The sequence below is a fragment of the Tachypleus tridentatus genome, chromosome 9 (genome assembly GCF_004210375.1).
Source record: "Tachypleus tridentatus isolate NWPU-2018 chromosome 9, ASM421037v1, whole genome shotgun sequence".
NCBI lineage: Eukaryota > Metazoa > Arthropoda > Merostomata > Xiphosura > Limulidae > Tachypleus > Tachypleus tridentatus.
In genome coordinates, this window is record NC_134833.1 from 70,046,717 (window position 1) to 70,070,754 (window position 24,038).

At 33.6% G+C, this 24,038-nt stretch overlaps 1 protein-coding gene across 1 annotated transcript in view; it reads right to left on the reverse strand.

Moving 5' to 3' along the window:
• Nucleotides 1-10,430: 10,430 nt before the first annotated feature.
• Nucleotides 10,431-24,038, reverse strand: part of LOC143225448 (nephrin-like) — a 57,530-nt gene continuing 43,922 nt past the window's right edge. The window contains exons 13-22 of the mRNA XM_076454890.1: nt 23,642-23,885; nt 22,323-22,601; nt 20,844-21,122; nt 19,570-19,869; nt 18,719-19,006; nt 18,014-18,190; nt 15,736-15,857; nt 15,175-15,280; nt 14,235-14,431; nt 10,431-12,853 (exon numbers count right to left, since the gene is read on the reverse strand). Coding sequence (XP_076311005.1) covers nt 12,644-12,853; nt 14,235-14,431; nt 15,175-15,280; nt 15,736-15,857; nt 18,014-18,190; nt 18,719-19,006; nt 19,570-19,869; nt 20,844-21,122; nt 22,323-22,601; nt 23,642-23,885 — 2,202 coding nt within the window. The 3' untranslated portion in view covers nt 10,431-12,643. The remainder of the gene's footprint in view (nt 12,854-14,234; nt 14,432-15,174; nt 15,281-15,735; nt 15,858-18,013; nt 18,191-18,718; nt 19,007-19,569; nt 19,870-20,843; nt 21,123-22,322; nt 22,602-23,641; nt 23,886-24,038) is intronic.

The following is a 24,038-nucleotide window of genomic DNA, read 5'->3' on the forward strand; positions in this document are numbered from 1 at the left end:
AAAGTTCTGTTGAAACTCTTGGAAATTTTGTGTATCAATTTTACGTTAAGCTTGTAATTGTAAAGGGAAAGCAAAACATTAATGCCTCTAAACTAAGATTTTTTTTTAATTTACAACTCCGGGTTCCTTAAAACATGTACTTCAGTCTCTATAGAAACAGAGGGAGCTGAAAGTTTTACTGAATCCTGAGAGCTCTCATGAAGGAGTAGTTATTTATTTGGTGATCTAATGTAGAACTGGTTTATGTCCAACATTAGCTCTTGTTGCAGAACCAGCTCGCTATACTTAACTTTACATATCACAAACAGTTAAGTTCTAAGATAAAATATACGATCAGCTACACAGATTAGTGGCAGTCGACCTTGAAAGACAAGAAGGAAGGCAATTAGTCAACAGCATCCATCGCCAACTCTTCAGCTACTCTAATAGAATAATGGATTTGACTGTCATTCTTATCACCCACCCACGGCTCCAAAGTACAGCGCGGTTTTGCTCAAGGGGCCGCGAATCCGGAACCCTCAAATTCACAATCCGGAAAACTGATGTCCAGGTCACACTTGACCAAAGATAAACTGGACACGATAGGTATAAGAAAAGTTTTGGTGGACAACATTAAACTCATCTTGTAAGTCCATATTTGTTGGGTATTTATTCATTTATTTTTAGACGAAGATGAGCGACTCATAGAATGGCTATGAGTTTGTTTTTCTCAAGTACAAACCTGTAGCTCCGTCATTTCTTGACCAGTTTGAGATCTAATTATAGTTTTCAATTCAGGAAGTCAAACCACTTCGACTGATGTATCCTACCACGGCCAGGTATCATACATTAATTTATTCTAAACTTATCTAAAATAATTTCAATTTACAGGTAAATTCACTGATGAGTTACAAAATCGAATCAAATCGGGTACGCGTGCGTCCCACGTTTGGTATTGCTGGAACACATAAATATCGCTGACAAAAAAGGAAGCTGAAGGTTTCATTGATTAATTTATTCTAATTTTGTCTAAAATAAATTCCACGTCCCGTAACCATTGACGATTCTCTCTTGTTTTACCTCAAATTTACACAACGGACAATCTTTCTATGGACGGGAATCGAATTCTGGATTTTAGCGTTGGTAGTTTTAAAACATACTACTTACTTTGCCAGAGCTCACTGTTGTTTAAAGCTGTTCCCTCACAAATTACACGAATGGCAATCTTCTTTAAGATATGGATCGAATCCTGGATTTTAGCCTTGATAGGTCTTAAATATACTGCTTTCCCAGCTGGAGCCCACTGATGTTTGAAGCTGTTACCACATTTCAGAAATTGGCTACTTTCTGCATTATGGCGACTTCTGAATATTCTATAGAAAAATTGAAAACAGATTTTTATCCTTTTATTGTGCACAATACTGAATGAAGTAAAACCTATCAACAGTGACGTAATAAAAATATTTCAGTTTTCAACACGTGTGAGAATTGTCATGTTAACAACTACATTGGCTGACTTAAACCGTTGAAAACGAGTCCATGATAGTTAAAATTTTACGTATTAAATGAAGAATGGAAGAGAGTCTACCCAGGAACGATCGATTACCTTTGAAGAATGTTTCTAACGACCTTTCCATGCAATAGTTTTTTACACGCTGAGAAGTTAACTTGTAATAATAACTAGGCTTAAGTAAAAGTGTAATTAAGAACTTTCTTTTTTTATTGGATTTTTAGCATCTGGTACAAATTATTAATATATTATCAACCCCAAGCTTGAATATAACGAATTTACCTGACTTCACTGCACCATATGTCTTTCAAAAGAATAATCGAAGTCAAATAACGTAGTTGAATTATTTACTACATGTTCCTAAGATATAGGTCCACTACTGGCATCAACCACTAGGGAAACAATTACTACTAATTTTAAACGTGAACTGATGAATTCTGTTCGTCAAGTGTTTCAATAATTCGAAGATATCGAACTCAGAACCAGACTTTATACTTGAGTCGTAACGAATGCATATTTCATAAATAATGCTAATACTTCGTGATGACGAGAAACTCGCTTGAAGTAAAAATGTATCTTAGAATGGCGAAATTCCAAAACAAACAAACAAAATATATTATTATTATTGTTAGAATTATTGTAAAAAAGAAAAGAAAAAATGGATTTGGCGACAAATCTTCTAGGTAGGGGAAGTTTTATTTTTAGAAAAGTTAGGTTTTATTAGTTTGATTTGCCCTACTGGCCGGGTTTGTGTATTTTGATATCGGAGTGATAATTGAGCAGTATTGCTTCGCAGCGGCTTAATCACTCTTCGAATACCCGTTAGGGAATGGGACGATAGCATTTTTGGTTTGGGTTGCCATACAATTATAGAAATAAAAGAACGTTTTAGCTTGAGTTACTACAGAGTTATAAAAATAAAAGAACGGTTTCGTTTGAGTTACTATAGAGTTATAATAATAAAAGAACCATTTAGCTTGAGTATCTAAAGACTCATGAAAATAAAACAACGGGTGGTCCCCCAGTGGCACAGCGGTATGTCTGCGGACTTACACCGCTAAATAAAACGGGTTTTGATACCCGTGGTGGGCACTGCACAGATAGCTCCACAATGCACCAAACTAAACCATTGTTTATCGTAACAATAACCGAAGCTTAGCGTTAATGTCTTCATTTTTATAATTACTAAAATCATTGAAACTAATTTGTCGTTTTATTGTTATGACTCTATAATAACTCAAACTAAACTATTGATTTATTTTTATGACCCTATAGTAACTCAAACTCAACCGTTGTTTTGTTAGTTTGGTTTTGTTCCTTGCTTGGATAGCTGTAAATCTATGGATTTTCGTTGCTGAAATCAGGGATTCAATTCCCCTCGGTGTACACTGCAGATAGCCCAATGTGGCTTTGCTATAAAAAGACATATATGTTTGATTTTGGAGTGGATAAAAAGCGAATAACGTATTATTTCAAATTAACTGTATATATTTTTAGAAATGACAGAATCAGTTCTCATTTTATTATAACATTTAAAGTGAAAAATTTAAAGGAATGTTCTAGAATAAATATGGAGGAATAAACACCTGTTCAACGTAATTACTTAAGATTTTGAAACTAATATTTTCTTCACTTATTAGGTCTTGCTCTTTTCGAGAGTTTTCAACTATTTGGTGGAGAGTAGAAACGTGTCACTTTATTTTACTTTTGTCATGAGATTCTCTACAAATTCTTCAAAAGCTACTATTACATACTCTCTTACTCAGAGTCTAGATTCGATCTTCCATCTGTCCAGGGAACGTGCTTGATAAATGACGCCATCAGACCAAATTACAGTTTTTTTTGGTTTTTTTATGTGCTCTGTTTCTGACCGATAAATATCCAGCCCGATTTATTCTGAACGTCCGAGGTCGTTAGACGTAAAGCGAACTTTTCTCCGGTAACACTTACTGGTCTTACGGAAGCTTTTACTAATCTCGTTGAAAATTTAATTTATATAAACTATCACCAACGTGAATATGTGACCTGGTTGGAAAAGATGCGACGATAGCCATTGACAACTCGGTTAACAAGCGCTATCCGTTGATATTTAGGGGGGGGGATTACTCAAAAAGTGTTTTATAAATATGTTTCTTTCTTTTAACCACGAGTTGAATTTTGATGTTCGTTTGACAGTTGGTTGAAAGACAAACCGATTACTAAAGGTGGCGTGACAGGCTCAATATGTATAACAGGAGACGACTCTCATTTGTTTACTAGATTTTTGTTCGAGTACAATTCCTGTATTTCTATCAAAAATTTAGCGAAACATTTCGTATGTTTCCACAGAGTTCCCTGTTAATGTACTTTGTTATTTACATAATTTTCTCTCTGATTTACGTTATTAAAGTATAAACGTACGATCTAATATCACAACAAATAGCTAACCCATTAACAAGTTTAGTTAATTCAAAATGCTGTTTTTTCCTATTTGTTTATTAGCATGTTGGGTACTATCGCTGTTAGAACTGTTTTCAGCCGTAGTCTTATAACATTTCACGAAATCAAATAGCCTTAGAGATTTAAGATAGCCCTAACTTGGTACGAAACACTTCACCCGAAGGCTGTAACTGACCCTTACGGGATGCACTAATGGATGATGACCGAAGTGCGAAAATTGTGCCATCACAATTTTATGGACTCTTTTAGAAAGTGTGAAATTATACTGTAATGTGAAACCTATCTGAGAAGTTGAGTTTGATTTTTCATCAATCAAACTAACATCAATTTCCTAATTAACTAGCGTAATAAAAGTCACAAGTTCACTTCAGGTGATAGGTTTCAAAAATGTGAGTTGTTTTATTAAGAGTTCTGTTCAATCCCTTTAATTGAATATTTTAAATGTTAGTTAATGAATAGTTACATTAGATTACTTAGGTAAGATGAACTGTAAAACTATGTCTTAATCCTTAATAATATATTACATTAGGTTATATAGGTAAGATGGACTGTGAAACAATGTCCTAATTCTTAAGAATAGATAACATCAGGTTACTTAGGTAAGATGAACTGTCAAACAATGTGTTACTTTTTAGTAATGCAATAAATAATCAGGTTATTTAGGTAATACAAGCTGTGAAACAATGTCTTGATTTTCAATAATTGATTACATCAGATTAATTTGGTAAGATGGACTGGGAAACAATGCCTTAATTTTTAATAATAGATTATATCAGGTTAATTTGGTAAGGTAATCCGTGAATTTTTTTAAATTCTTAACAGATAGTTTCCCACTAATTTGTTGGTGATTTGTCTTACTAAAGCTACTGATTCGTTGCTCTGATAAATTCATAGTTTTAATGCAAAAATGCATGATACAGTGGTACCTCGGTTTTCGAACTTAATCCGTTCCAGAAGGCTGTTCGAAAACCGAATCAATTTTTCCCATAAGAAATACTGTGAATTAAATTAATCCGTTACAGACCTCCAAAAATTACGCATTATGAAGCATTTCAAGTAAAAATAATGCTTATTTATACCTGTATAATAATACTTACATGCATAAAGTCAACCACAAAATCTATAAACACAATAAAAAACAATAAATGAAAATGTAACTGCACTTTACCTGTGCTGAGGAGAGCTGATGGCGTAAGTGAAAGGTAGTGAGGAACGTGGAGAGTAGGAGGGTTATTATTGTTTGGAAGGGTTTTCACCTTTCATAAAAATGTCAGGTAACTCTCCTTCTGGGGTTCTTTCTCTTTTCTGTATCTTTACACCGCTACAACCTGCTTGAGACTCACTGGATCTATTTCTCACTAAAAACTTGTCTAATTTGTTTCTGCCTGGCACCCTCCCCATGTCTCATCACATTATGTTTGCCACTTCCCTTTCTAAATTTTTCAAACCACCCCCTACTAGCCTTGAAGGAATCACTTGTATCAGCACTCGTTCCAGGGGTGTTTTTCAGGAGGTCAGCATGGAACTGCTTTGCTTTCTCACAAATGATGGTCTCAGAAATGCTATCACCAGTTACCTGTTTTTCGTTTACCCAAATCAACAACAGTTTGTCTACCTCTTCCATTGTTAGTGATCTTTGTTTCGTAAGCACAGTCACTCATTTTGCAACATCAGCTCCTTTGATGATCTCTTTATTTTTCAGTGTGGTGCAGACTGTAGTCAGACACGCGAACACCACTCTCATACCTCGCTATGAGATCGTTTTTCACCTCTCTTGTGGCTCTAACAACTTTTCTATTTAGTTTGCTGCTTTCTTTATCATTCTCTGACCCCATGGTGGTTTATTTAATCAGAATATTTAGAAAAAAACAAACAAAAAGAAAAACGAGAACGTTCACAGAAGATTTTAGCGGGGATGTTCATTGAGCGATAGGTGCGGGCAAAATGTTTTGGACAAGCTTGACGTGGGCCGAAAATGGTCGAAGCGTCGTTCGGGTCATCAGTCGGGTTATTTCGGGGATTCGGGCCACGACAACTTGGTTCGAGAACCGAGTTTATGTTCGACAACCGAAACATTTTTTCTTAAACAATATGCTCGAAAACCGAACTGTTCGAGAAGGTAGTCGTTCGAGAACCGAGGTACCACTGTATTTCAATTTCACCTTGTTCTAGAATAAAGGAGGATAAGTTCCTGTTCATAGGCTAATGCTAATATACAGCTCATCTTGTGAAAAAACACTAGTTTTAATAGAAAATATTCTCTAAAAGCACTACCTTAAAATAGTTTATTTACACTGTAACCGAAAATAATTTATATCCTATTATAATATTTCACACAGTTTAAACTGAAACTAGTAATAAATAGCCCAAGGAATTACGGAAGACGTTGTATGGTTAACGAACTCTATATAATGTAGGGTTTAAATAAAATAAACATATTTATTAATAATTGTAATTTAGTGTGTAAATAATAAAAAAAACATTCGTTACTCGGTGTAATGTAGGGTTTATAAAACAGAAAAACATTACTATATGTAATTTAGAGTCTAAATAAATAAACTTATAAATTGATCATTGTGATGGAGGGTTTGAATAATAAAACATACATTGAATACTGAGTGTGATGTGACGTATGGTGCAAATAAAATAAAACCATAAGTACTGTATGTAAAGTACGGTGTGATAAAAAAACACACACTAATTACTCCATGTAGCACATAGTATAAGTACAATGAAGATAAGTATTAATTATTCCACGTGTATGTGTGTTCTTTTACAGCAAAGCCACGGTGGGCTATCTCCTGATTTTAGCATTATAAATCCGTAAACTTACCTTTGTACCAGCGGAATACATTATTTCCTTTCATATATTGTTTAAATAAAATTAAAACAAAACATTAGTTACTGTATGTAATGTAGGGTTTAAATGAAATAAAGAAACACTAATTACTCCATGTGAGGTACGGTGTAAATAAAATAAAAACATTAACTGCTGTATGTTATGTAGGATATCAATAAAATAAAATACACATTGTATATTTTATGTAATATGGAGTTAAAATCAAATCGTTTTGATTGTTCTGTGTAATGTAGGGTTAAAATAAAATAAATATATTAATTAATCTATGTAGTGTAGGGTTTAAATAAAATAAACATATTAATTGATCTATGTAATATAGAGTTTAAATAAAATACAAACATTAATTTTCTATGTAATGTAGGGTTTAAAATGAAATACACAACACATAAGTTGCTGAGAGTCTTTGTTTTATTAAGAAATCTTTAAGATGAATGTTCTCTCTTTGGATCTTTAATGTGGGATGAGAAACATTAAGTTGTGAGCAGTGAGAAAGTACTCTGTGTCATTTATCACTTACAAATGGTGGCAGATTTGTTGTACGGGGCTCTATATATTATATGTTATAAGTTTTGGTGTTATAACACTCACATTTTGTACAGTCCTACAGTCCTTTGTTAAAGTATGTTTCAAGAAAGACCTGGTGGCGTCTGATGGTTAGAAGCGCTCTACTCGCAATTTGAATATCGCGGGTTCTTTCTAATTTCTCTCATCGGTTATGCTCGCCTTTTCAGAGGAGCTTTAAAATATATCGCTCAAATCTCACTATTCGTAATTAAAATATTAGTACAAGAGTTGGCGGTGGATAGTGTTGACTAGATATTTTCCTCTAGTCTTTCAACAGAAAATTAAAAACGGCTACCTGGAGAAGAGGTGGGCAACAACAGGTAAAATCTGACCAGTGATACATCAGGGTCTATGGTGCCCCTGTGAACAGGAAAACACTAATCAAATAGCATTTCTTAATCTCAAAATCACTAGAACCGATACACAATTCAAAAGAGAAATCCACAGAAAAATTACCCATATTGGATTATAAATTTCCTAGGACTCAGTTAATGAAACAAAACAAAAACTCAACATATTAAGAAACCAAATAAACACAGCCACAAAACTATGTTCACCTGATAAAATTAATGAAGAAATCAACAAAATAAAACAATACTTCACTAAGATCAACATTTTTTTTCCAAAAACCGTTGAAAAAATTATACACACACACCTAGACCAACAACAAACAAACAACAATAAATCTCAAGATACAACAAACTACAAAAACCTTACACTGCTGCATGCCATATGTTCCTTACATCAGCAAAAAATAACCAACATCTAGAAAAAAGAACTTATAAGAAAACACAGCATTTCAGTAAACACCAAATTTATTCAAAACCAGGTACAAAACTAAAGTTCATACTATGTAAAAAATTTCGCTGACAAACATGACAAACATTATTTATAAAATACAATGCAACAACTGTCAAGATTTCTATATTGGAGAAACAAGCAAAAAAATGAAAAATAGATTCAAAGAATACAAAAACAAAACAAAACACTTTCACACATTTTTGAACACTGCAAATCAAATAAACACAACATAACCATAGAAAACACCCACATACTATGTAAGGAAACAAATATAAACAAGCACAAAATCAAAGAAGCCTCATTATACAACAACTAAAACCAAAATTAAACCAATATAAAGGAACAACTTTATACCCATATTAATTAATAACCTAACATCCAACTGCAACGCCCCTTACAATCCCGTACCTGTTTATACTCTTGTCCCCGAGACATGTGCACGCCAACAGTCACTTTCAAACGCTCTCTTTGTCAACCTGAGGATGACCTAGGAAGGTTAAAACGTTGTTCTCTGCTTTATTAGTGTAAGTGTTAACACACATACCAGCCGTTTTCAGATACTCTTTATCTTCTATATAGCTTATATTATTATATGTGTTCCCACTATTTGAAAACAAAATTCATGGATGTCGCCGATAAACAAAAGGGAAGAATGATTTGGAATTATACAAGTTTTTCAACACCCTTTTCAGACAGCTACAGATAACCTACGGATGTTACCAATACCATCAGAGACACTGCAGCAGATCCATTCCCACCTGGTTCATGTATTAACTCAAACTAAATGGGACACAGGTCGGCGGTCACAGAATTTAATATTTCTTTTTTTGTTATCCACAAAGGGCTAGCTGTGCTCTGCACACAACATTTATCGAAACCCGGTTTCTAATAGTATAAGTAATAATGCCCCATTGATCAAAATTAGATGGTTAGTAATCTACCCCGACTTATGTGAATTACTTTTATAAAAACAAACAAAAACAAAATGTTGTAATTAATATGGGAAGATGACATAAAAGTAGATACTTATTTTACTGCTGTGAGCTGGTAAAAACGAAAATAACATTTCCCAATTATTTCTGACAGTTGATAGAAAAGTGAAAAGCTTTTATCCTGCTCTGGGTTGGTAAAGAAAGATAAACGGGGTAAGAGTTGTAATGTGTGTGTGTGTATGGCTGACAAAAAGAAACCAATCAACCTGCTTTCCGTTATCTAAAATTTTTAAAATTTAGTTTCTGACGAGAAAAGATAAATCATCTGAAAAAATTAACATATTTAACAACGTCATGTTTCTGTAGATTAAATGGCCACGGTGTGACGTCATGGCATCTGTTCGTTTACTGTTCTACTGATGTAACTACAGACTAGATAAACAGATTAAGTTTCTTGTGATGAGTTTTAATGTAAACCGCCCCAAGTTTTAGAATATGGTCACTTTAACTGTGTTGAATTGTGGGAATGGGAAGTTCTATGTATTGCTAAGGGCTGAGAAACTGCGAAGTTTAATCTAATTAACAAAGTTCGAGGTGTTACAAACCTCTCAGGCACAGAGTGGTAGTTTTATCAAGAAAATCTAAAACATATCAGTAATGGATTGTACATTACGACATACCAATGCCTGAGGATTCTAATTACAACTTGTCTGTTTAGACTTAAACACGACGCTGGCAACCAACACCCCATGAGCCTGAAATGTGTCTCGTATGACAGAGTATACAGTCGAGTTACAATGTGTTTAAACTTGTATGTAGTTTAAAGTTATTATCCAGTACACAGCTACAATATATTTAAACGTGTACGTAGTTTAAGATTACATGTATATAACTACATCGTTGTGTTCATGAAACAAACAATGAATATTAACACACACTGCTTATGATGAACTGTGAAATATACTGTTAGAAAAACGCTGAAGCCAGGATAAGCCTTATGAACTACCCTGGGTTTTGAATTTTCAGATCGAATGGAGGTAAAAACGATAGCACTTAGTGTAATTAAAATTTACTCTAATCATTCTATCTGGTTTTCTGTCTCTTTAAGAGTATTTTAATATAAAAGAACTGTGACTTTGTTAATCTGCTGATAACTCTTAATCGATACATTTCTAGTTAGATAGCACGTTGTAAAACCAGTAGAATGGTGGCTACTTACTGTGAACTTGAAAATGTTTTATATAAATGGAACGACTATTAAGGTAGCATGTAAATAAAACTTATAGGTTTTCCTTAATTCGTGACATTGGCGAGATGTAAACATAAATAAATCACCACAGTGAAGTGTTGTGACTAGATGGTTTTATTTGCGTAAAAACTGTATCCATATTTACAATATTAACATAGAACAACTAGTGCTGCTATCCACACGCTAGAACAAACAGTCTCGTGAATAAGATAAGGAAATACAGTTAGAAGCTTGTCACAGAGTATTAAAGTCACACAGTGCAAACACACACAACGTATATAGAAAGTCGTCACACTTTCGTGATATATTCCATTTTAATTAACTGTTCGTCTCTACACAACCATATTTGAGTATAATACGATGAAACAAATTTTCTGACGTCACAATACCTAATCTGATGCACTACCTTTTTACAATGGAGGCAGAAGTAAATATATAAAAGTATAGGCGGATTAATATATTTAATTTAGGAGAGGAGGGCAATGGGGATTGAATTCAAACAGTGATTTTTCTTATAAATAGATCTATATTCTCCATTGAAAGGGGCACTTCAGGGCCCCACTGTCTTCACCACCTGTGTGTATTAGGAAATTTTATTTTTATATGAGTAAAATTTTGTAAATTTAGGAAATAAAATAACATTGTTTTGTTACGAATATTTTCTTATAATTGTATTTATACAGCATGAGAAGGAAGTTAAAACTAAAAATTCCTAGGATCACTAAATAATTTCGCGGGAGGGTGTTTCTGCCACCTTCTGGTTTCTAGGTAGATATACCAACGAGAAAATAAAGATACAATAATAATTTTATTATCCTAAACTTTAATAATATAATCAATAAACCAGTTTATATCTGTCATCTGCTGACGTCCAACGTTTTGTATACGGGAAAGAAAAGAAGCGACAAGCACTTTTAAACATAGAGACTATAACTAAGATTAGAAAACGTAAATCGATGGTTACTGGTTACAGAGAGAAACTAAGATTCAATAGTAATTACCCAAGGCACTTATTTCACGTCGTGAAGTTTAACGATTCAGTACGCTTACGTGGTTAATAGGATGGTAATAAAAATAATAATAGAATAAAGTCATAAGTACTTTTAAACAACCATCGCCCTCTGCCGGTGACGCATGGGCTCAAAATATGGTTAAAATACAATGACGTCAATAACATACACTGCCTTGACACTAAATATGAAAGTAAACAACTGATACTAATTAAACAATTTATTTTATAGAATAGGATGGTAAAAACTAGTCGTATATAGCGTTCAACTCCTTTGAGGCTAAGATGGTGTACAATTGTTGGAGTCATTAAGTACACTGTATCTTTCATAAGTTAGGATGGTGTACAATTGTTGGAGTCATTAAGTACACTGTATCTTCCATAAGTTAGGATGGTGTACAATTGTTGGAGTCATTAAGTACACTGTATCTTCCATAAGTTAGGATGGTGTACAACCAGGGTCATAAACTACACTGTATCTTCCATAAGTTAGGATGGTGTACAACCAGGGTCATAAACTACACTGTATCTTCCATAAGTTAGGATGGTGTACAACCAGGATCATAAACTACACTGTATCTTCCATAAGTTAGAATGGTGTACAACCAGGATCATAAACTACACTGTATCTTCCATAGGTTAGGAGAGTATACAACCAGAATCTTCAAGTACACTGTATCTTCCATAAGTTAGAATGGTGTACAACCAGAACCATCAAGTACACTGTATCTTCCATAAGTTAGGGAGGTGTACAACCAGGATTAACAACTACACTGTATCTTCCATAAGTTAGGATGGTACATAACCAGGACAATCAAGTACATTGTATATTACATACGTTACCATGGTAAAGTGATTATTATCAAATATAGTGTATCTTCCACAAGTTATGATAATACACAAGACCATTAACTACAGAATCTTTTTCATAGTAATGTCATCATTTACACAATCTTTTCTACAAGTTAGGATAGTGGAAGCAGAATAACCAAGTGCAGAGTAAGACGGTGCAAAATCGTTGTCTTCATCAGTACAATATCTTTCACGAACAATGACCAAAAAAACAATACGTTGAATGACAACATAATGTTTGTTTTCTAACCGATAAGTTACTAACGCCACCAAACAACTATATTTCCACTACAACCATGTCAGTAAAACACTGTCTCTTCAGACAGGTGTAATAATTTTTATCAATAATCCAACTGTTCCTGTTTTCAACTTCCATATTTACAAACAATATTACTTATAGTTTTCCTGTTCCACAATATCCTATCAACATAAACGAGGAGTGCTGGGATCAAACCATGTTGTCAAGCGTGTCCCTTATCGTCAGTCCCCCCGAGTACGATTCATCAGGTACGGATGTTGTGTAGTCCGTATTGGCATTGAAAGTAGATAGCACTGGTGGACTTCTGGAGGGGTCGGAAGGTACAATGTAGGATAATTCTGCACCAGAACTAGCCGCTGTCCTACTGGGCACGGGAGGTGGTACTCTACTGTAGTTTACCTGAAAACAACATTCAGAGAAACAGAAAAATCAACGTGGAAGTTAAAAGTGTCGTTTAGAACAATATAAATAAAATATGTTGATCTACCTAACGTTACACCGATAACACAAGGGATTATAACAGATGCGACGCCAATAACGAATTCAATATTACATGTTGTTAGCTCATTTACAACATTAATTAATAAACCTATTATAGTATATTATGTATATTGAGGTGTGTTTAAATTTACTTTGTATGAACAAATACATAAAAGCTCATATTATTACATTACTAATACCCATATGTAATAAATTCCCCAAAGTTTTAAGGCAGCACACCAGGTGTGTGACTGTCGTCACAGTCAGTGCCCTGTTACTAACACTTGCAAACAGTTGGTGAAACAGAGTATAATTTCTCTTGAGAGTGAAGATATTACTCCCTTCCTGTAGAGTTGACGAAAAGGAGAGTTGAAGTCAGTAATACGAACATTCATTCATGACTGTAATACCAACTTATCTTGGTGTCAATAAAACGAACATATCTTGGTTGTATCGATACGAACATATTTTTACGGATCTAGGGAAAGGGGGGGGTAGGGAGGCTAGTCACTCTCCTAAATCTACCATTGTCTTGACGTTAGTAAAACGACTCTAAACGAATGCTAATATTGTAGTGGCTAACTAACCCCCCCTTCCTAAATCAACCACTGTACTGAAGTTAATAAAACAACTCTAAACATATACATATGTAAAAACGGTACGTTTGGGTTGAGATATATATATACATTTTTTTTTTATGTAGAGGAGCAAACAACATTTCGATCTTCTTCGGTCATTGTCAGTTTGAAAAAGAAAGAAAGAGGTAACTGATCGATAGCTGACCACATGTTTGAAGGGGGTTGTGTAACTGAGAGTAGAAATGTAGAGGGCGTGCTTCGATGTTTAAATATATATATATATATATATATTAAAGAAGCCTTACTTATACAACAACTCAAGCCCAAAATAAACCAATACAAAGGAACACCTTCATACCTATACTAAAATTAAAAATATATATATTTAAACATCTAAGCACGCCCTCTACATTCCTACACTCATTTACACAACCCTCTTCAAACATGTGGTCAGCTATCGGTCATTTACCTCTTTCTTTCTTTGTGAACCTGACGATGACCGAAGAAGGTCGAAACGTTGTTCGCTCCTCTACATTAAAAAACAAAACAAAACTCAACCCAAACGAGCCGTTTTTACACATATATTTTTCTCTACAAGTGGGTCTTCTCTGATTAACTTCAAACAAATACTAACATTGTGACAGCCAGCGCCCCCCTAAGTCTACCGCTGTCTTGACATCAGTAAAGCAACTCTAAACGAATATTGTGAAGACTTGTCTTACCGGCATCATTTCACCCATAGTTTTGTTATATGCATTTCGTCGGAGTTCATTGCTAGGGAAATCTTGATCGATTTGGTAGATGTTCCTGGGGAGTTCTCTGTCATCTAGTCGGTGGTGATTGTTTAGATACCCGTTTCTTTTCTGGAAATGACCATGTGACAGGTGAGGTCTTCCTTCTAACGCTGAATGACCACGCTCTAGTATTCAAGAAATAAACATGAGAAATGTAACTTAAAAACAAAACATATTTTGGAAGGGAATTTTAGCTCAAAGAATAGGATATTAGTTTCAGGTGTCGTTTTCACTTCTACAGAGTTTGAAGTTTAGTTTAAGTTTAACGATAATCTAGCTAAAATACTCAATATTAAGAGTAAACAATATATAGAAAAACAACGTTTTTGACAATATGAAAGATAAAACCTTTATTAGATATTTGAACTAAATAGTTTCGTCAAAACTCTTACCGTCATCACGGCAACTATAGCAGTAAGTTGGCCTATATTGAACTGTAATAAATGTTGAACTGTCTAATAAAGATTTAATCTCTTATTCCGGAAAGAAAAATCATTGTATTTTTTATATAGTAGAGTAATATGCCTGAAAATAAATTACGGTCTTATATAATTTACACTTTATGAGCAAGGAAAAGCAGTCATATCTAACTACAATAAGAAAACAAGAATAATTCGTACAACGTTCCCATTTAGGCTTAAGGGACATCATTACTTCAGTTCATAACCAGTGTTTAAATACCACAACAAAACTAATTGAATACTCCCGTTTCTGACCAGTGTTTAAAATAACACAATTAAAATCTGATTTATACCCTAGTTTCTAGCAATTCTTCACCAGTGTTAATTAAAACCAAAGCCACTTGAAATTGACACTATTTAATATAATGCTTTTCTTATAAAATTCACTTCATAGTGACATATCTTACCATCTTCTACATAATTAGATTGTTCAGGTAGAGTGTTATCTGGGTACTCTTGCTCAAGTTCTTCGTCTATTAAGTAAGTTGCCAATGTTGGTTTATGAGGTTCCTCCTATTTAAGATATTACTATTATTGTAATAACCCCTTACTGGCATAGGCAAGTCGGCTATACATAATGATAAATGACCAGTCACTCTAGAAACATTATCTTATATACACTTTAACTACTGAGCTAACAATGTCACAGATGAGCTGCTACTAAATAATTATATTCTTAAAAAGAAGCATCAGTTGATTCTGGAATTCATTCACATTTCAACTATTAAGTTAAGGGTATAACAGATGAGCTACTACCAAATATTTATATTGTTAAAAGGAAACACAAGTTGATCCTAGAATTCATGCACACTTCAACTACTAAGCTAATGGTGTAACAAATGAGCTACTACCAAATAATTAGATTGCTACAGGTGAATTATAGATATTGAAGTTTAATTACTAAATATGAATATTCCTCTTTCATATCATCTCAATATTTGATATATTTCATGGTAATGTTGTCTTACCGAATACTGCCCGTCTGAGTATGGTTCACTCTTCTCTGACACTGAGCTAGTTGTTTCTCCATTATTACTACTGGGGGCGTACATCTCGATTGTAGCAGTTTTACTGCTGGACTTCTCGCTCCCTGATGAAAAACAGGTTTCACCGAGAGAAGATAATTTATAACACACAAAAAATCCAGTAATTCAGCTACAGTTAGATTAATATTAAAATGAATCACGTAAAAGTAATGTTTTTTAGACAGTTACACCAAAATCCAGTCGAAACAGTTTAAAAATTGATAAAATACTCACCTATGTGACAAAAAACTTTAGGGTTCAGAAAATTTTAAAATATGTAGTTGTTCGTTTCTGAAGAGTAGAAATGAGTAATTTTATTATTCTCTTCAGATGAATGCTTTTTATTATTTTTCATTTGATTGCTATTATTATTCTAAATTTGATTGTTAGCGTCATTCTAAATTTCATTTATATTGTTATTCTAAGATTGATTGTTATTTCATTCTTAATTTGATTGCTATTATTTTTTTAAATTTGATTCTTAGCATCATTATTAATTTGGCTGTTATTGTTATTTTAAGTTTGATTATTATTTCATTCTTAATTTGACTTCTATTATAATTCTAAGTTGGTTGTTAGTATCATTCTTACATTCGTAATTTGATTGCTATTGTTATTCTAAATTTGATTGTTAGTATCATTCTTAATTTGATTGGTATTATTATTATTATTCAAAGTTTGATCGTTACCATTCTTTACTTAATTACTATTTATTATTCTAAATTTGATTGTTAGTGTCATTTTTAATTTGATTGCGATTGTTATTCTAAATTTGATTGCTATTGTTATTCTAAGTTTGATTGTTATTTCATTCTTAATTTGATTGCTATTATTTTTCTAAACTTGATTCTTAGCGTCATTATTAATTTGGCTGTTATCGTTATTTTAAGTTTGATTATTATTTCATTCTTAAGTTGACTTCTATTATAATTCTAAATTGGTTGTTAGTATCATTCTTAATTTGATTGGTATTATTATTATTATAAGTTTGATTGTTATTTCATTCTTTACTTAATTTATATTTATTATTCTAAATTTGATTGTTAGTGTCATTTTTAATTTGATTGCTATTGTTATTCTAAATTTGATTGTTAGCATCATTTTTAGTTTGATTGCTATTGTTATTCTAGATTTGTTTGCTATTTCATTCTTAATTTGATTGCTATTATTTTTCTAAATTTGATTCTTAGTGTCATTATTAATTTGGCTGTTATCGTTATTTTAAGTTTGATTATTATTTCATTCTTAATTTGACTTCTATTATAATTCTAAATTGGTTGTTAGTATCATTTTTACATTCGTAATTTGATTGCTATTGTTATTCTAAATTTGATTGTTAGCGTCATATTTAGTTTGATTGCTATTGTTATTCTAGATTTGTTTGTTATTTCATTCTTAATTTGATTGCTATTGTTATTCTAAATTTGATTGATATTGTCATTCTTAAATTGATTTCTATTGTTATTCTAAATTTGATTGTTGGTGTCATTCTTAATTTGATTGCTATTATTATTCTAAATTTGATTGTTAGCGTCATTCTTAATTTGATTGCTATTATTATTATAAATTTGATAACTATTGTTATTTTTAATTTGATTACTATTGTTATTCTTAATTTGATTACTATTGTTATTTTTAATTTGATTACTATTGTTCAGCTTTCTGGCTCAGTGAATAACGTCTGAGCTACGTCATGAAACACAACATACAATACAAAATAACCCCACTAGCTCGAGTTTCATAAGTTGGTTCAAAATGTCATACGCCGAATATGGTTCAAATTACAAAGAATCACAACACAATTCCGAGCTCTATAAAGTTCGACTTTCTCTGTTACTTTACGACAAATGTTATTTGCATACCGTTAGGAGTACATTTAGAACACTTGATATCGAAACGATTAATTACCAGAACATATGAGGTCTGTTTTTACCACTACAATACATTGTGAAATAATTAGTATCCATCTGTATCTGAAAATGTTTACCGGAAAGCAGAAATTACCATAAACTATAGTGTGTTATTGTAAGTTGTGCCGTTTCGCTGTTTTCACTCATTTGGTAGATAATATCATACGCAGCTAACTGTTTCAAGTTATTTGGTAGACAATAAATAACACACAGAGCTAACAATTTCTATATTTCTAGATGTTTAGTAAACAATAATAACTTATTTAAGAATGATTGGAAGACAACAGATGGGGGTGAGGACCTTTACATACCTTCCCCCAATCTCTTCTTTCTTCTTCGACGGACGAAACAAATGACTAGAACGATATTCAACACCAAGAGAATCGTACCCACGACCGAAACTGAGATCACGATAATGCGGGGGAGATCGGTCTTTCTCTCCAGAGATCCCGCCGTTCCTTGCTGGGTTTTTTCCCCCGGAATCTCACCTATACCAGTGTAATACCGAACGTCAGTACGTGTGAGGAAAACTTAATTCGAATAACACTACAATAAAGAAACACTGAACAAAACAAGACTAAAGAAGATATGTACCCTTGATTTCAGAAAATAAAGACTTGGGAAATGACTTGGCACAGAACACATTTGTTTAATAAATTAATTTTGAAATACACAGCTTTAAAGTTTGGTTTAATATAACATGTACAACTCGAAAGCATTTAATATTGATTTGTACGGGTTCTATAACGACCGCAGTAAAACCACACAAATTAACGTACTAGTTATGCTCATCAGAGACTAACAAAATAAGTGTAAATTACACTAATTGAAAATCAGAGATACTAAATACACAGAGATAGTAATTACATAAAATGAATTCTATGGATAATAAAGGCACGGAGTTAAGAACGAAGTGGAAGACCAAGTTAAACTGAACGGCATATAAAACACATCCCTTGTCACTACAGTAGTGATTTAAACTAATTTGAAATAAATAATATGATGAGAAAACTCACGCGCTGTGATGACTTTCACTACGTCATCCATAAAGTCACTGAATCCGAGATCATTGAAAGACTGGACGCTGAACATATATTCTGTGGATGGACTTAATCCACTTAGAATGTGGATTGTGGAGTTGGGAGGAAAGACGTCCGTGTACTGATAGGCCTGTGACTCTGTGGGCTTGTAGCGAATTCTGAAAGACTGGACTAACCCTCCGTCAAACGCTGGAACCCACTTTAACAGAACTGAGTCACTTGTGAAGTTTACCACCTTCAGAGCCACTGGTGGGTCTGGTTGACCTAAAACACAACCACCAATTTATCAAAATGTCTTTTTTTATTACAACTGAAACATAGGTGTCTTAAAATCACAGTAATGCTCTAGATTAATGGGAGTCATACCTGTAGCAATGCTGTATGTGTGGTAAAAGTATGGTACCGTTCTATCAAATTACAAATTAAAAGGGTTTTTAAAATTAATGTTTATTAACTATTTATGTACCAAACTGTTTTGTTCACCATGACATATATATCCTCAAAGAGTATCTAATATTCCAATTAATCCAACTAATTATCCCCGTGTTTGCTTCGCATCTTCAAACAGAAAATGGATTTCATTTGATCACTTCTGAGTACAGTAACAAGCAAGGAAAGGAGTTAGGGGGGAGGACTTGCTAGAGCTGAAGCTACCCAACATGTGCCTCCGCAACCGAAGAACAATGGTTCTGCTCCTAATACAACAGTAACTGTTCTCACAAGATGTGGAGCGAAACTCCCTCAACATCCCGCCCCCACGTTAGTTTTAAAGTTAAACAACAATTATTACTTATTATTTTGAACACATACTCGAATGTTATTCTTACTTGTTAAATCTAATTTAATTCTGACAGTGTCAAACCCCAGTTCGTTCCTAGCCACACATTCGTACAAGCCATAATCACTGTTTTCAACGCGATGAACCAACAACACACTTTCCCAGCTTCTTAGGCCCAGCATGTACGTATCCATTTCGTACTTTTCCGTTTCGACAATGGTAGATCCACTTCTTGACCAAGTGAAGGTCACGTTTGGAGCGCCCTCTGCGCGACACACCAACTTTGCTGTTTGTCCTTTTTCACTAGCTGCTTTTAAAAGACGTTGAGATAGGTCGATGGAAGGTTTATCTATATTAGAGAAGTAAGAAATATTGGTCAAATCCAAAGTTTGTCTTTAAACACGTATTTCATCTGATAAGACACTTTCTTTGTCAGAAAACATCACATAAATGTAAATCATATTCGAATCACACAAGATACATGTTTTAACCAGTTGGGAGAAAAACTAAACAAAATAAGTAAGTGATTGTTTTACACAAGGCTAATAATGACGTAGGTATAAGATTTAATTCTAGCTAACTACATGACTTAACGGCTCAGTTAAAAATTATGTCAATTATCAGTCTTTAAGGTTGAGTTATCTTAAAAAAAAGATTTAACTTTATAGAAGAGAACACTTGAAAACACCAACAATTATACTTGTTATCAAAGTATTAAAATATACTTACTGGTCTGTTACGAAACTAGATGGAAGAAAAATCGGTTGAAATTAAGAGATTTGAAAATGCACCCGAGCTTTGACCAGTCTGTGAGAAATGAAAGTTATTGGAAAATAATTGGAAGAAAGATGGTGGTTCGGTGTCACTTTCAGAAAGAAATATAAAAGACAGGAATTCAACGATAAGAAAAGGACCGGAAGGTGTGAGAGAAAATGAAGGAACCGAGAAATGCAAAGAAAGAAAATGATATGATGCAGGTAGGAAACAAAAACTGTTTATATGTGTTATTGATTACCACCGATAAAGACAACTTTTTATATTTACAATGATATGAGTCGGATCCTAGTAATAATAGGTACAACCTAGATGTTCCCTAGTGGCACAGCGTTATGTCTGCGGACTCACACCGCAAAAACCTGATTTCGATACCTTTGGTGGGAAGAGCACAGAGCCCATTGTGTAGTTTTGTGCTTAATTTTAAACAAACAAACAAAACAACCTAGATGAAGCTGAAGGACGTAAGAAGTAAAATTGAAGGGAGAATATAGAACAATCGTCACATTGTCAGCATTTTAGATATTCGCTATTACCCAACAAACTTACGTTTAACCACAAGGTTGGCCACTCCGATAGCTTCTTCCCCAATAGAATTGTTGGCAACACACTCAAATATTCCAGAGTCCTCTTTACTGACATTATATACGGTCAGAAACGACCGGTCGTTTTCCAGTGAATGGTATGTCCGGTTCATGTCAAAATCTTCACTTCGCCAAGTGATGACATCTTTGGTGATTGGATTAGCGTCCACGATACACTGTAGATAGGCATTGCTCATCGGTTCGACCAACGCTAGTTCTGTGACCTTCACAATAGTGGCAGTGTCTGAATCAGAAAACATATTTTAAAACAGTTACATACAAAATACTTACTATGTTAAATCGTGTATATATTAATTTAGTTTCATAAACTTATTATTGTTTTTTCTTATAGGGCAATGTATGTCAGACACATAACCATGTATGAACACCGCCTGTGTTACACAGATAACTATGTATAACCACGTTCAGTGCCATACAAATAACCATATATTACCACCCCATGCCACACAGATAACCATATCTAACCATCCAGTATCACACACATAACCATATATAACCGTCCTAAGTGTCATACAGGAAACCATATAGCTACCTATCCTCAATATCACATAGACAGCATTCAGAATCAAACAAACATAAATACCTTCAGTGTGAAACAAATTACCATGTATAACTACTCTCTGTGTTACAAAGAAAACCATATATAGATAACTATGTTTAACCACCCTCAGTATCACACAAGGAACCATATATAAAACCACCCCAGTGTCATACATATAGCCATATATACAGCCACCCTAAGTGTCACACAAGGAATCATATATAAACCTATCCTTAGTATCACATAGATAATCTCCAGAGTCATACAAACATATATGGACACCTCCAGTGTCACACAAATAACAACAGGGAACCATATATCTAGCTATCCTCAGTGTCATACAGGGAACCATATATAATCACATCTGTGTCACACAGAGAACCATGTATAAACACCCCACTGTCACGCAGATAACCACATATAACTACATTCAATGCCACATAGATAACCATATACAGTTACTCTCGGATGTAACAGAAATAACCATGTATAACCACCCTCAGTGTTACGCAAATAAACATATACAATCACTCTCAGTGTCACACAGATAACCATGTATAACAACCTTCAGAGTCACCCAAGTAACCATGTATAAACACTCCAGTTTCACACAGATAACAATATATAACACCCTCAGTATTGTACAGCGAATCATATGTACATACGTATATATATAAACACACACACACCTCTGGGATTAACCATTTAACCATATATACCAATCCTAAATGAAAACAGTAAATCATATTTATATATATATTATCTTTATGCCGAACAGTTAAACATATGTATCGGTTCTTAATTTCGAACAATGAACGCCTAGTGTATAGCTTATCAAATGAGAAACTTATCTCAAGTTGATTTGAAATATAATGATCTTACACAGCACGTTAAGAATAACCACGGTTTCTGTTGTCCCTAGATCATTCTTGGCTTCACATCTGTACCGCCCCCTATCGGCTCTACTAGCCTCAGTGACATTGAGGATAGATCCCGAGGCTGAGATTCTTTTAGAAGATTCTTCTGAGAGAGGAAGTCCATCTTTATACCACGTGTATACCACAGCCTCGGGATTAGCTTTGACTGTTAAATTTATCACTACTGACTCTCCTTCCACTAGGTCTACAGTTTCCAGTGGCAGCGTAGAGAACTTAGGCTTGTCTGTTGAGACCGAGAAAATACGTTAGAAAGAGTTCACACAGTATAACCATGACTTGTGAAACAGTAAATTTCAATTATAACAGATCTGTCGTTATCCTGAAACAGTAAACCCTTTGCATTACTTGAATTATAACAGACTGAAAACTATTGAATACTTATGGTAATATGGCTGTAAAAATAACAGTAAAAACTAAACAATTATAGTTAATCTAGCAGTAGAAAATAAGAAGAAACTAAACAAAGACAGTTAAGCTGAGAGTAGAAAATAAGAAGAAACTAAATCAAGATGGTTAAGCAGACAGTAGAAAATAAGAAAAAACTAAATCAAGATGGTTAAGCAGACAGTAGAAAATAAGAAGAAACTAAATCAAGATGGTTAAGCAGACAGTAGAAAATAAGAAGAAACTGAACAAAGACATTTAAGCTGACAGTAGAAAATAATAAGAATTAAACAAAGACAGTTAAGCTGACAGTAGAAAATAATAAGAACTAAACAAAGACATTTAAGCTGACAGTAGAAAATAATAAGAACTAAACAAAGACAGTTAAGCTGAGAGTAAAAACATCGAGAAACTAAATAAAGGCAGTTAAACTGACAGCAGTATATAACAAGAAAATAAATAAAGACAGTTAAGCTGACAGTTGAAAATAACAAGAAACTAAACAGAGACAGTTAAAATGACTGTAAAAAGTAACAAGAAGAAAATTAGGGAAAATTATTCTGGCTGAAAAATAAACTGCATTTATTTGTAAAAGTTCTACTAGTTAACGTTTCCACAGATCAATTAATTACTTGTACAGAGTATTGTTATAAAAATTTCTGTTTGACTCTACATAAAAATATGCCTAATAGACAGTAGATTGATCAAAACGAAACCAAATTGTCTCACTTATTGAGTAAAAAAAAACGTTTCAGTTACTTACTAAACACAGTAATATCAATAACAACACATATAGCACAGTAAATGTTTCAGTTACTTACTAAACACAGTAATATCAATAACAACACATATAGCACAGTAAATGTTTCAGTTACTTACAAAACACGCTAAGTGTGACTGCATTATGCACGTTTTGCTTTAGAACTTCATGAGCAGCTTGACATTTATAGACTGTTTTGTCATCTTCTGCAGATACATTTACTTCTAGAACATTCCGTACCGACTTGCCGCCATGAGGAGCGTCCAAAATGGCGTCCGTCGTCCCTGGAATCATGAAACCCTCTCGCCACCAGGTTACGACTGAAGCAGGGTTGCTACTTCCAGACTCGCATATTAGTGTCACCTAGTTTAAATATCACATTTTCTGTAGTTCTGAACTAAATAATGCTAAAGCCATTATGATGTCGTAAAATTAAACTTAGTTGTTACAGTTTCATTATGCGTAGATTGTCAGTAAAAGCTAGACTTACTTATCACACTGACTCTATTATCTCAA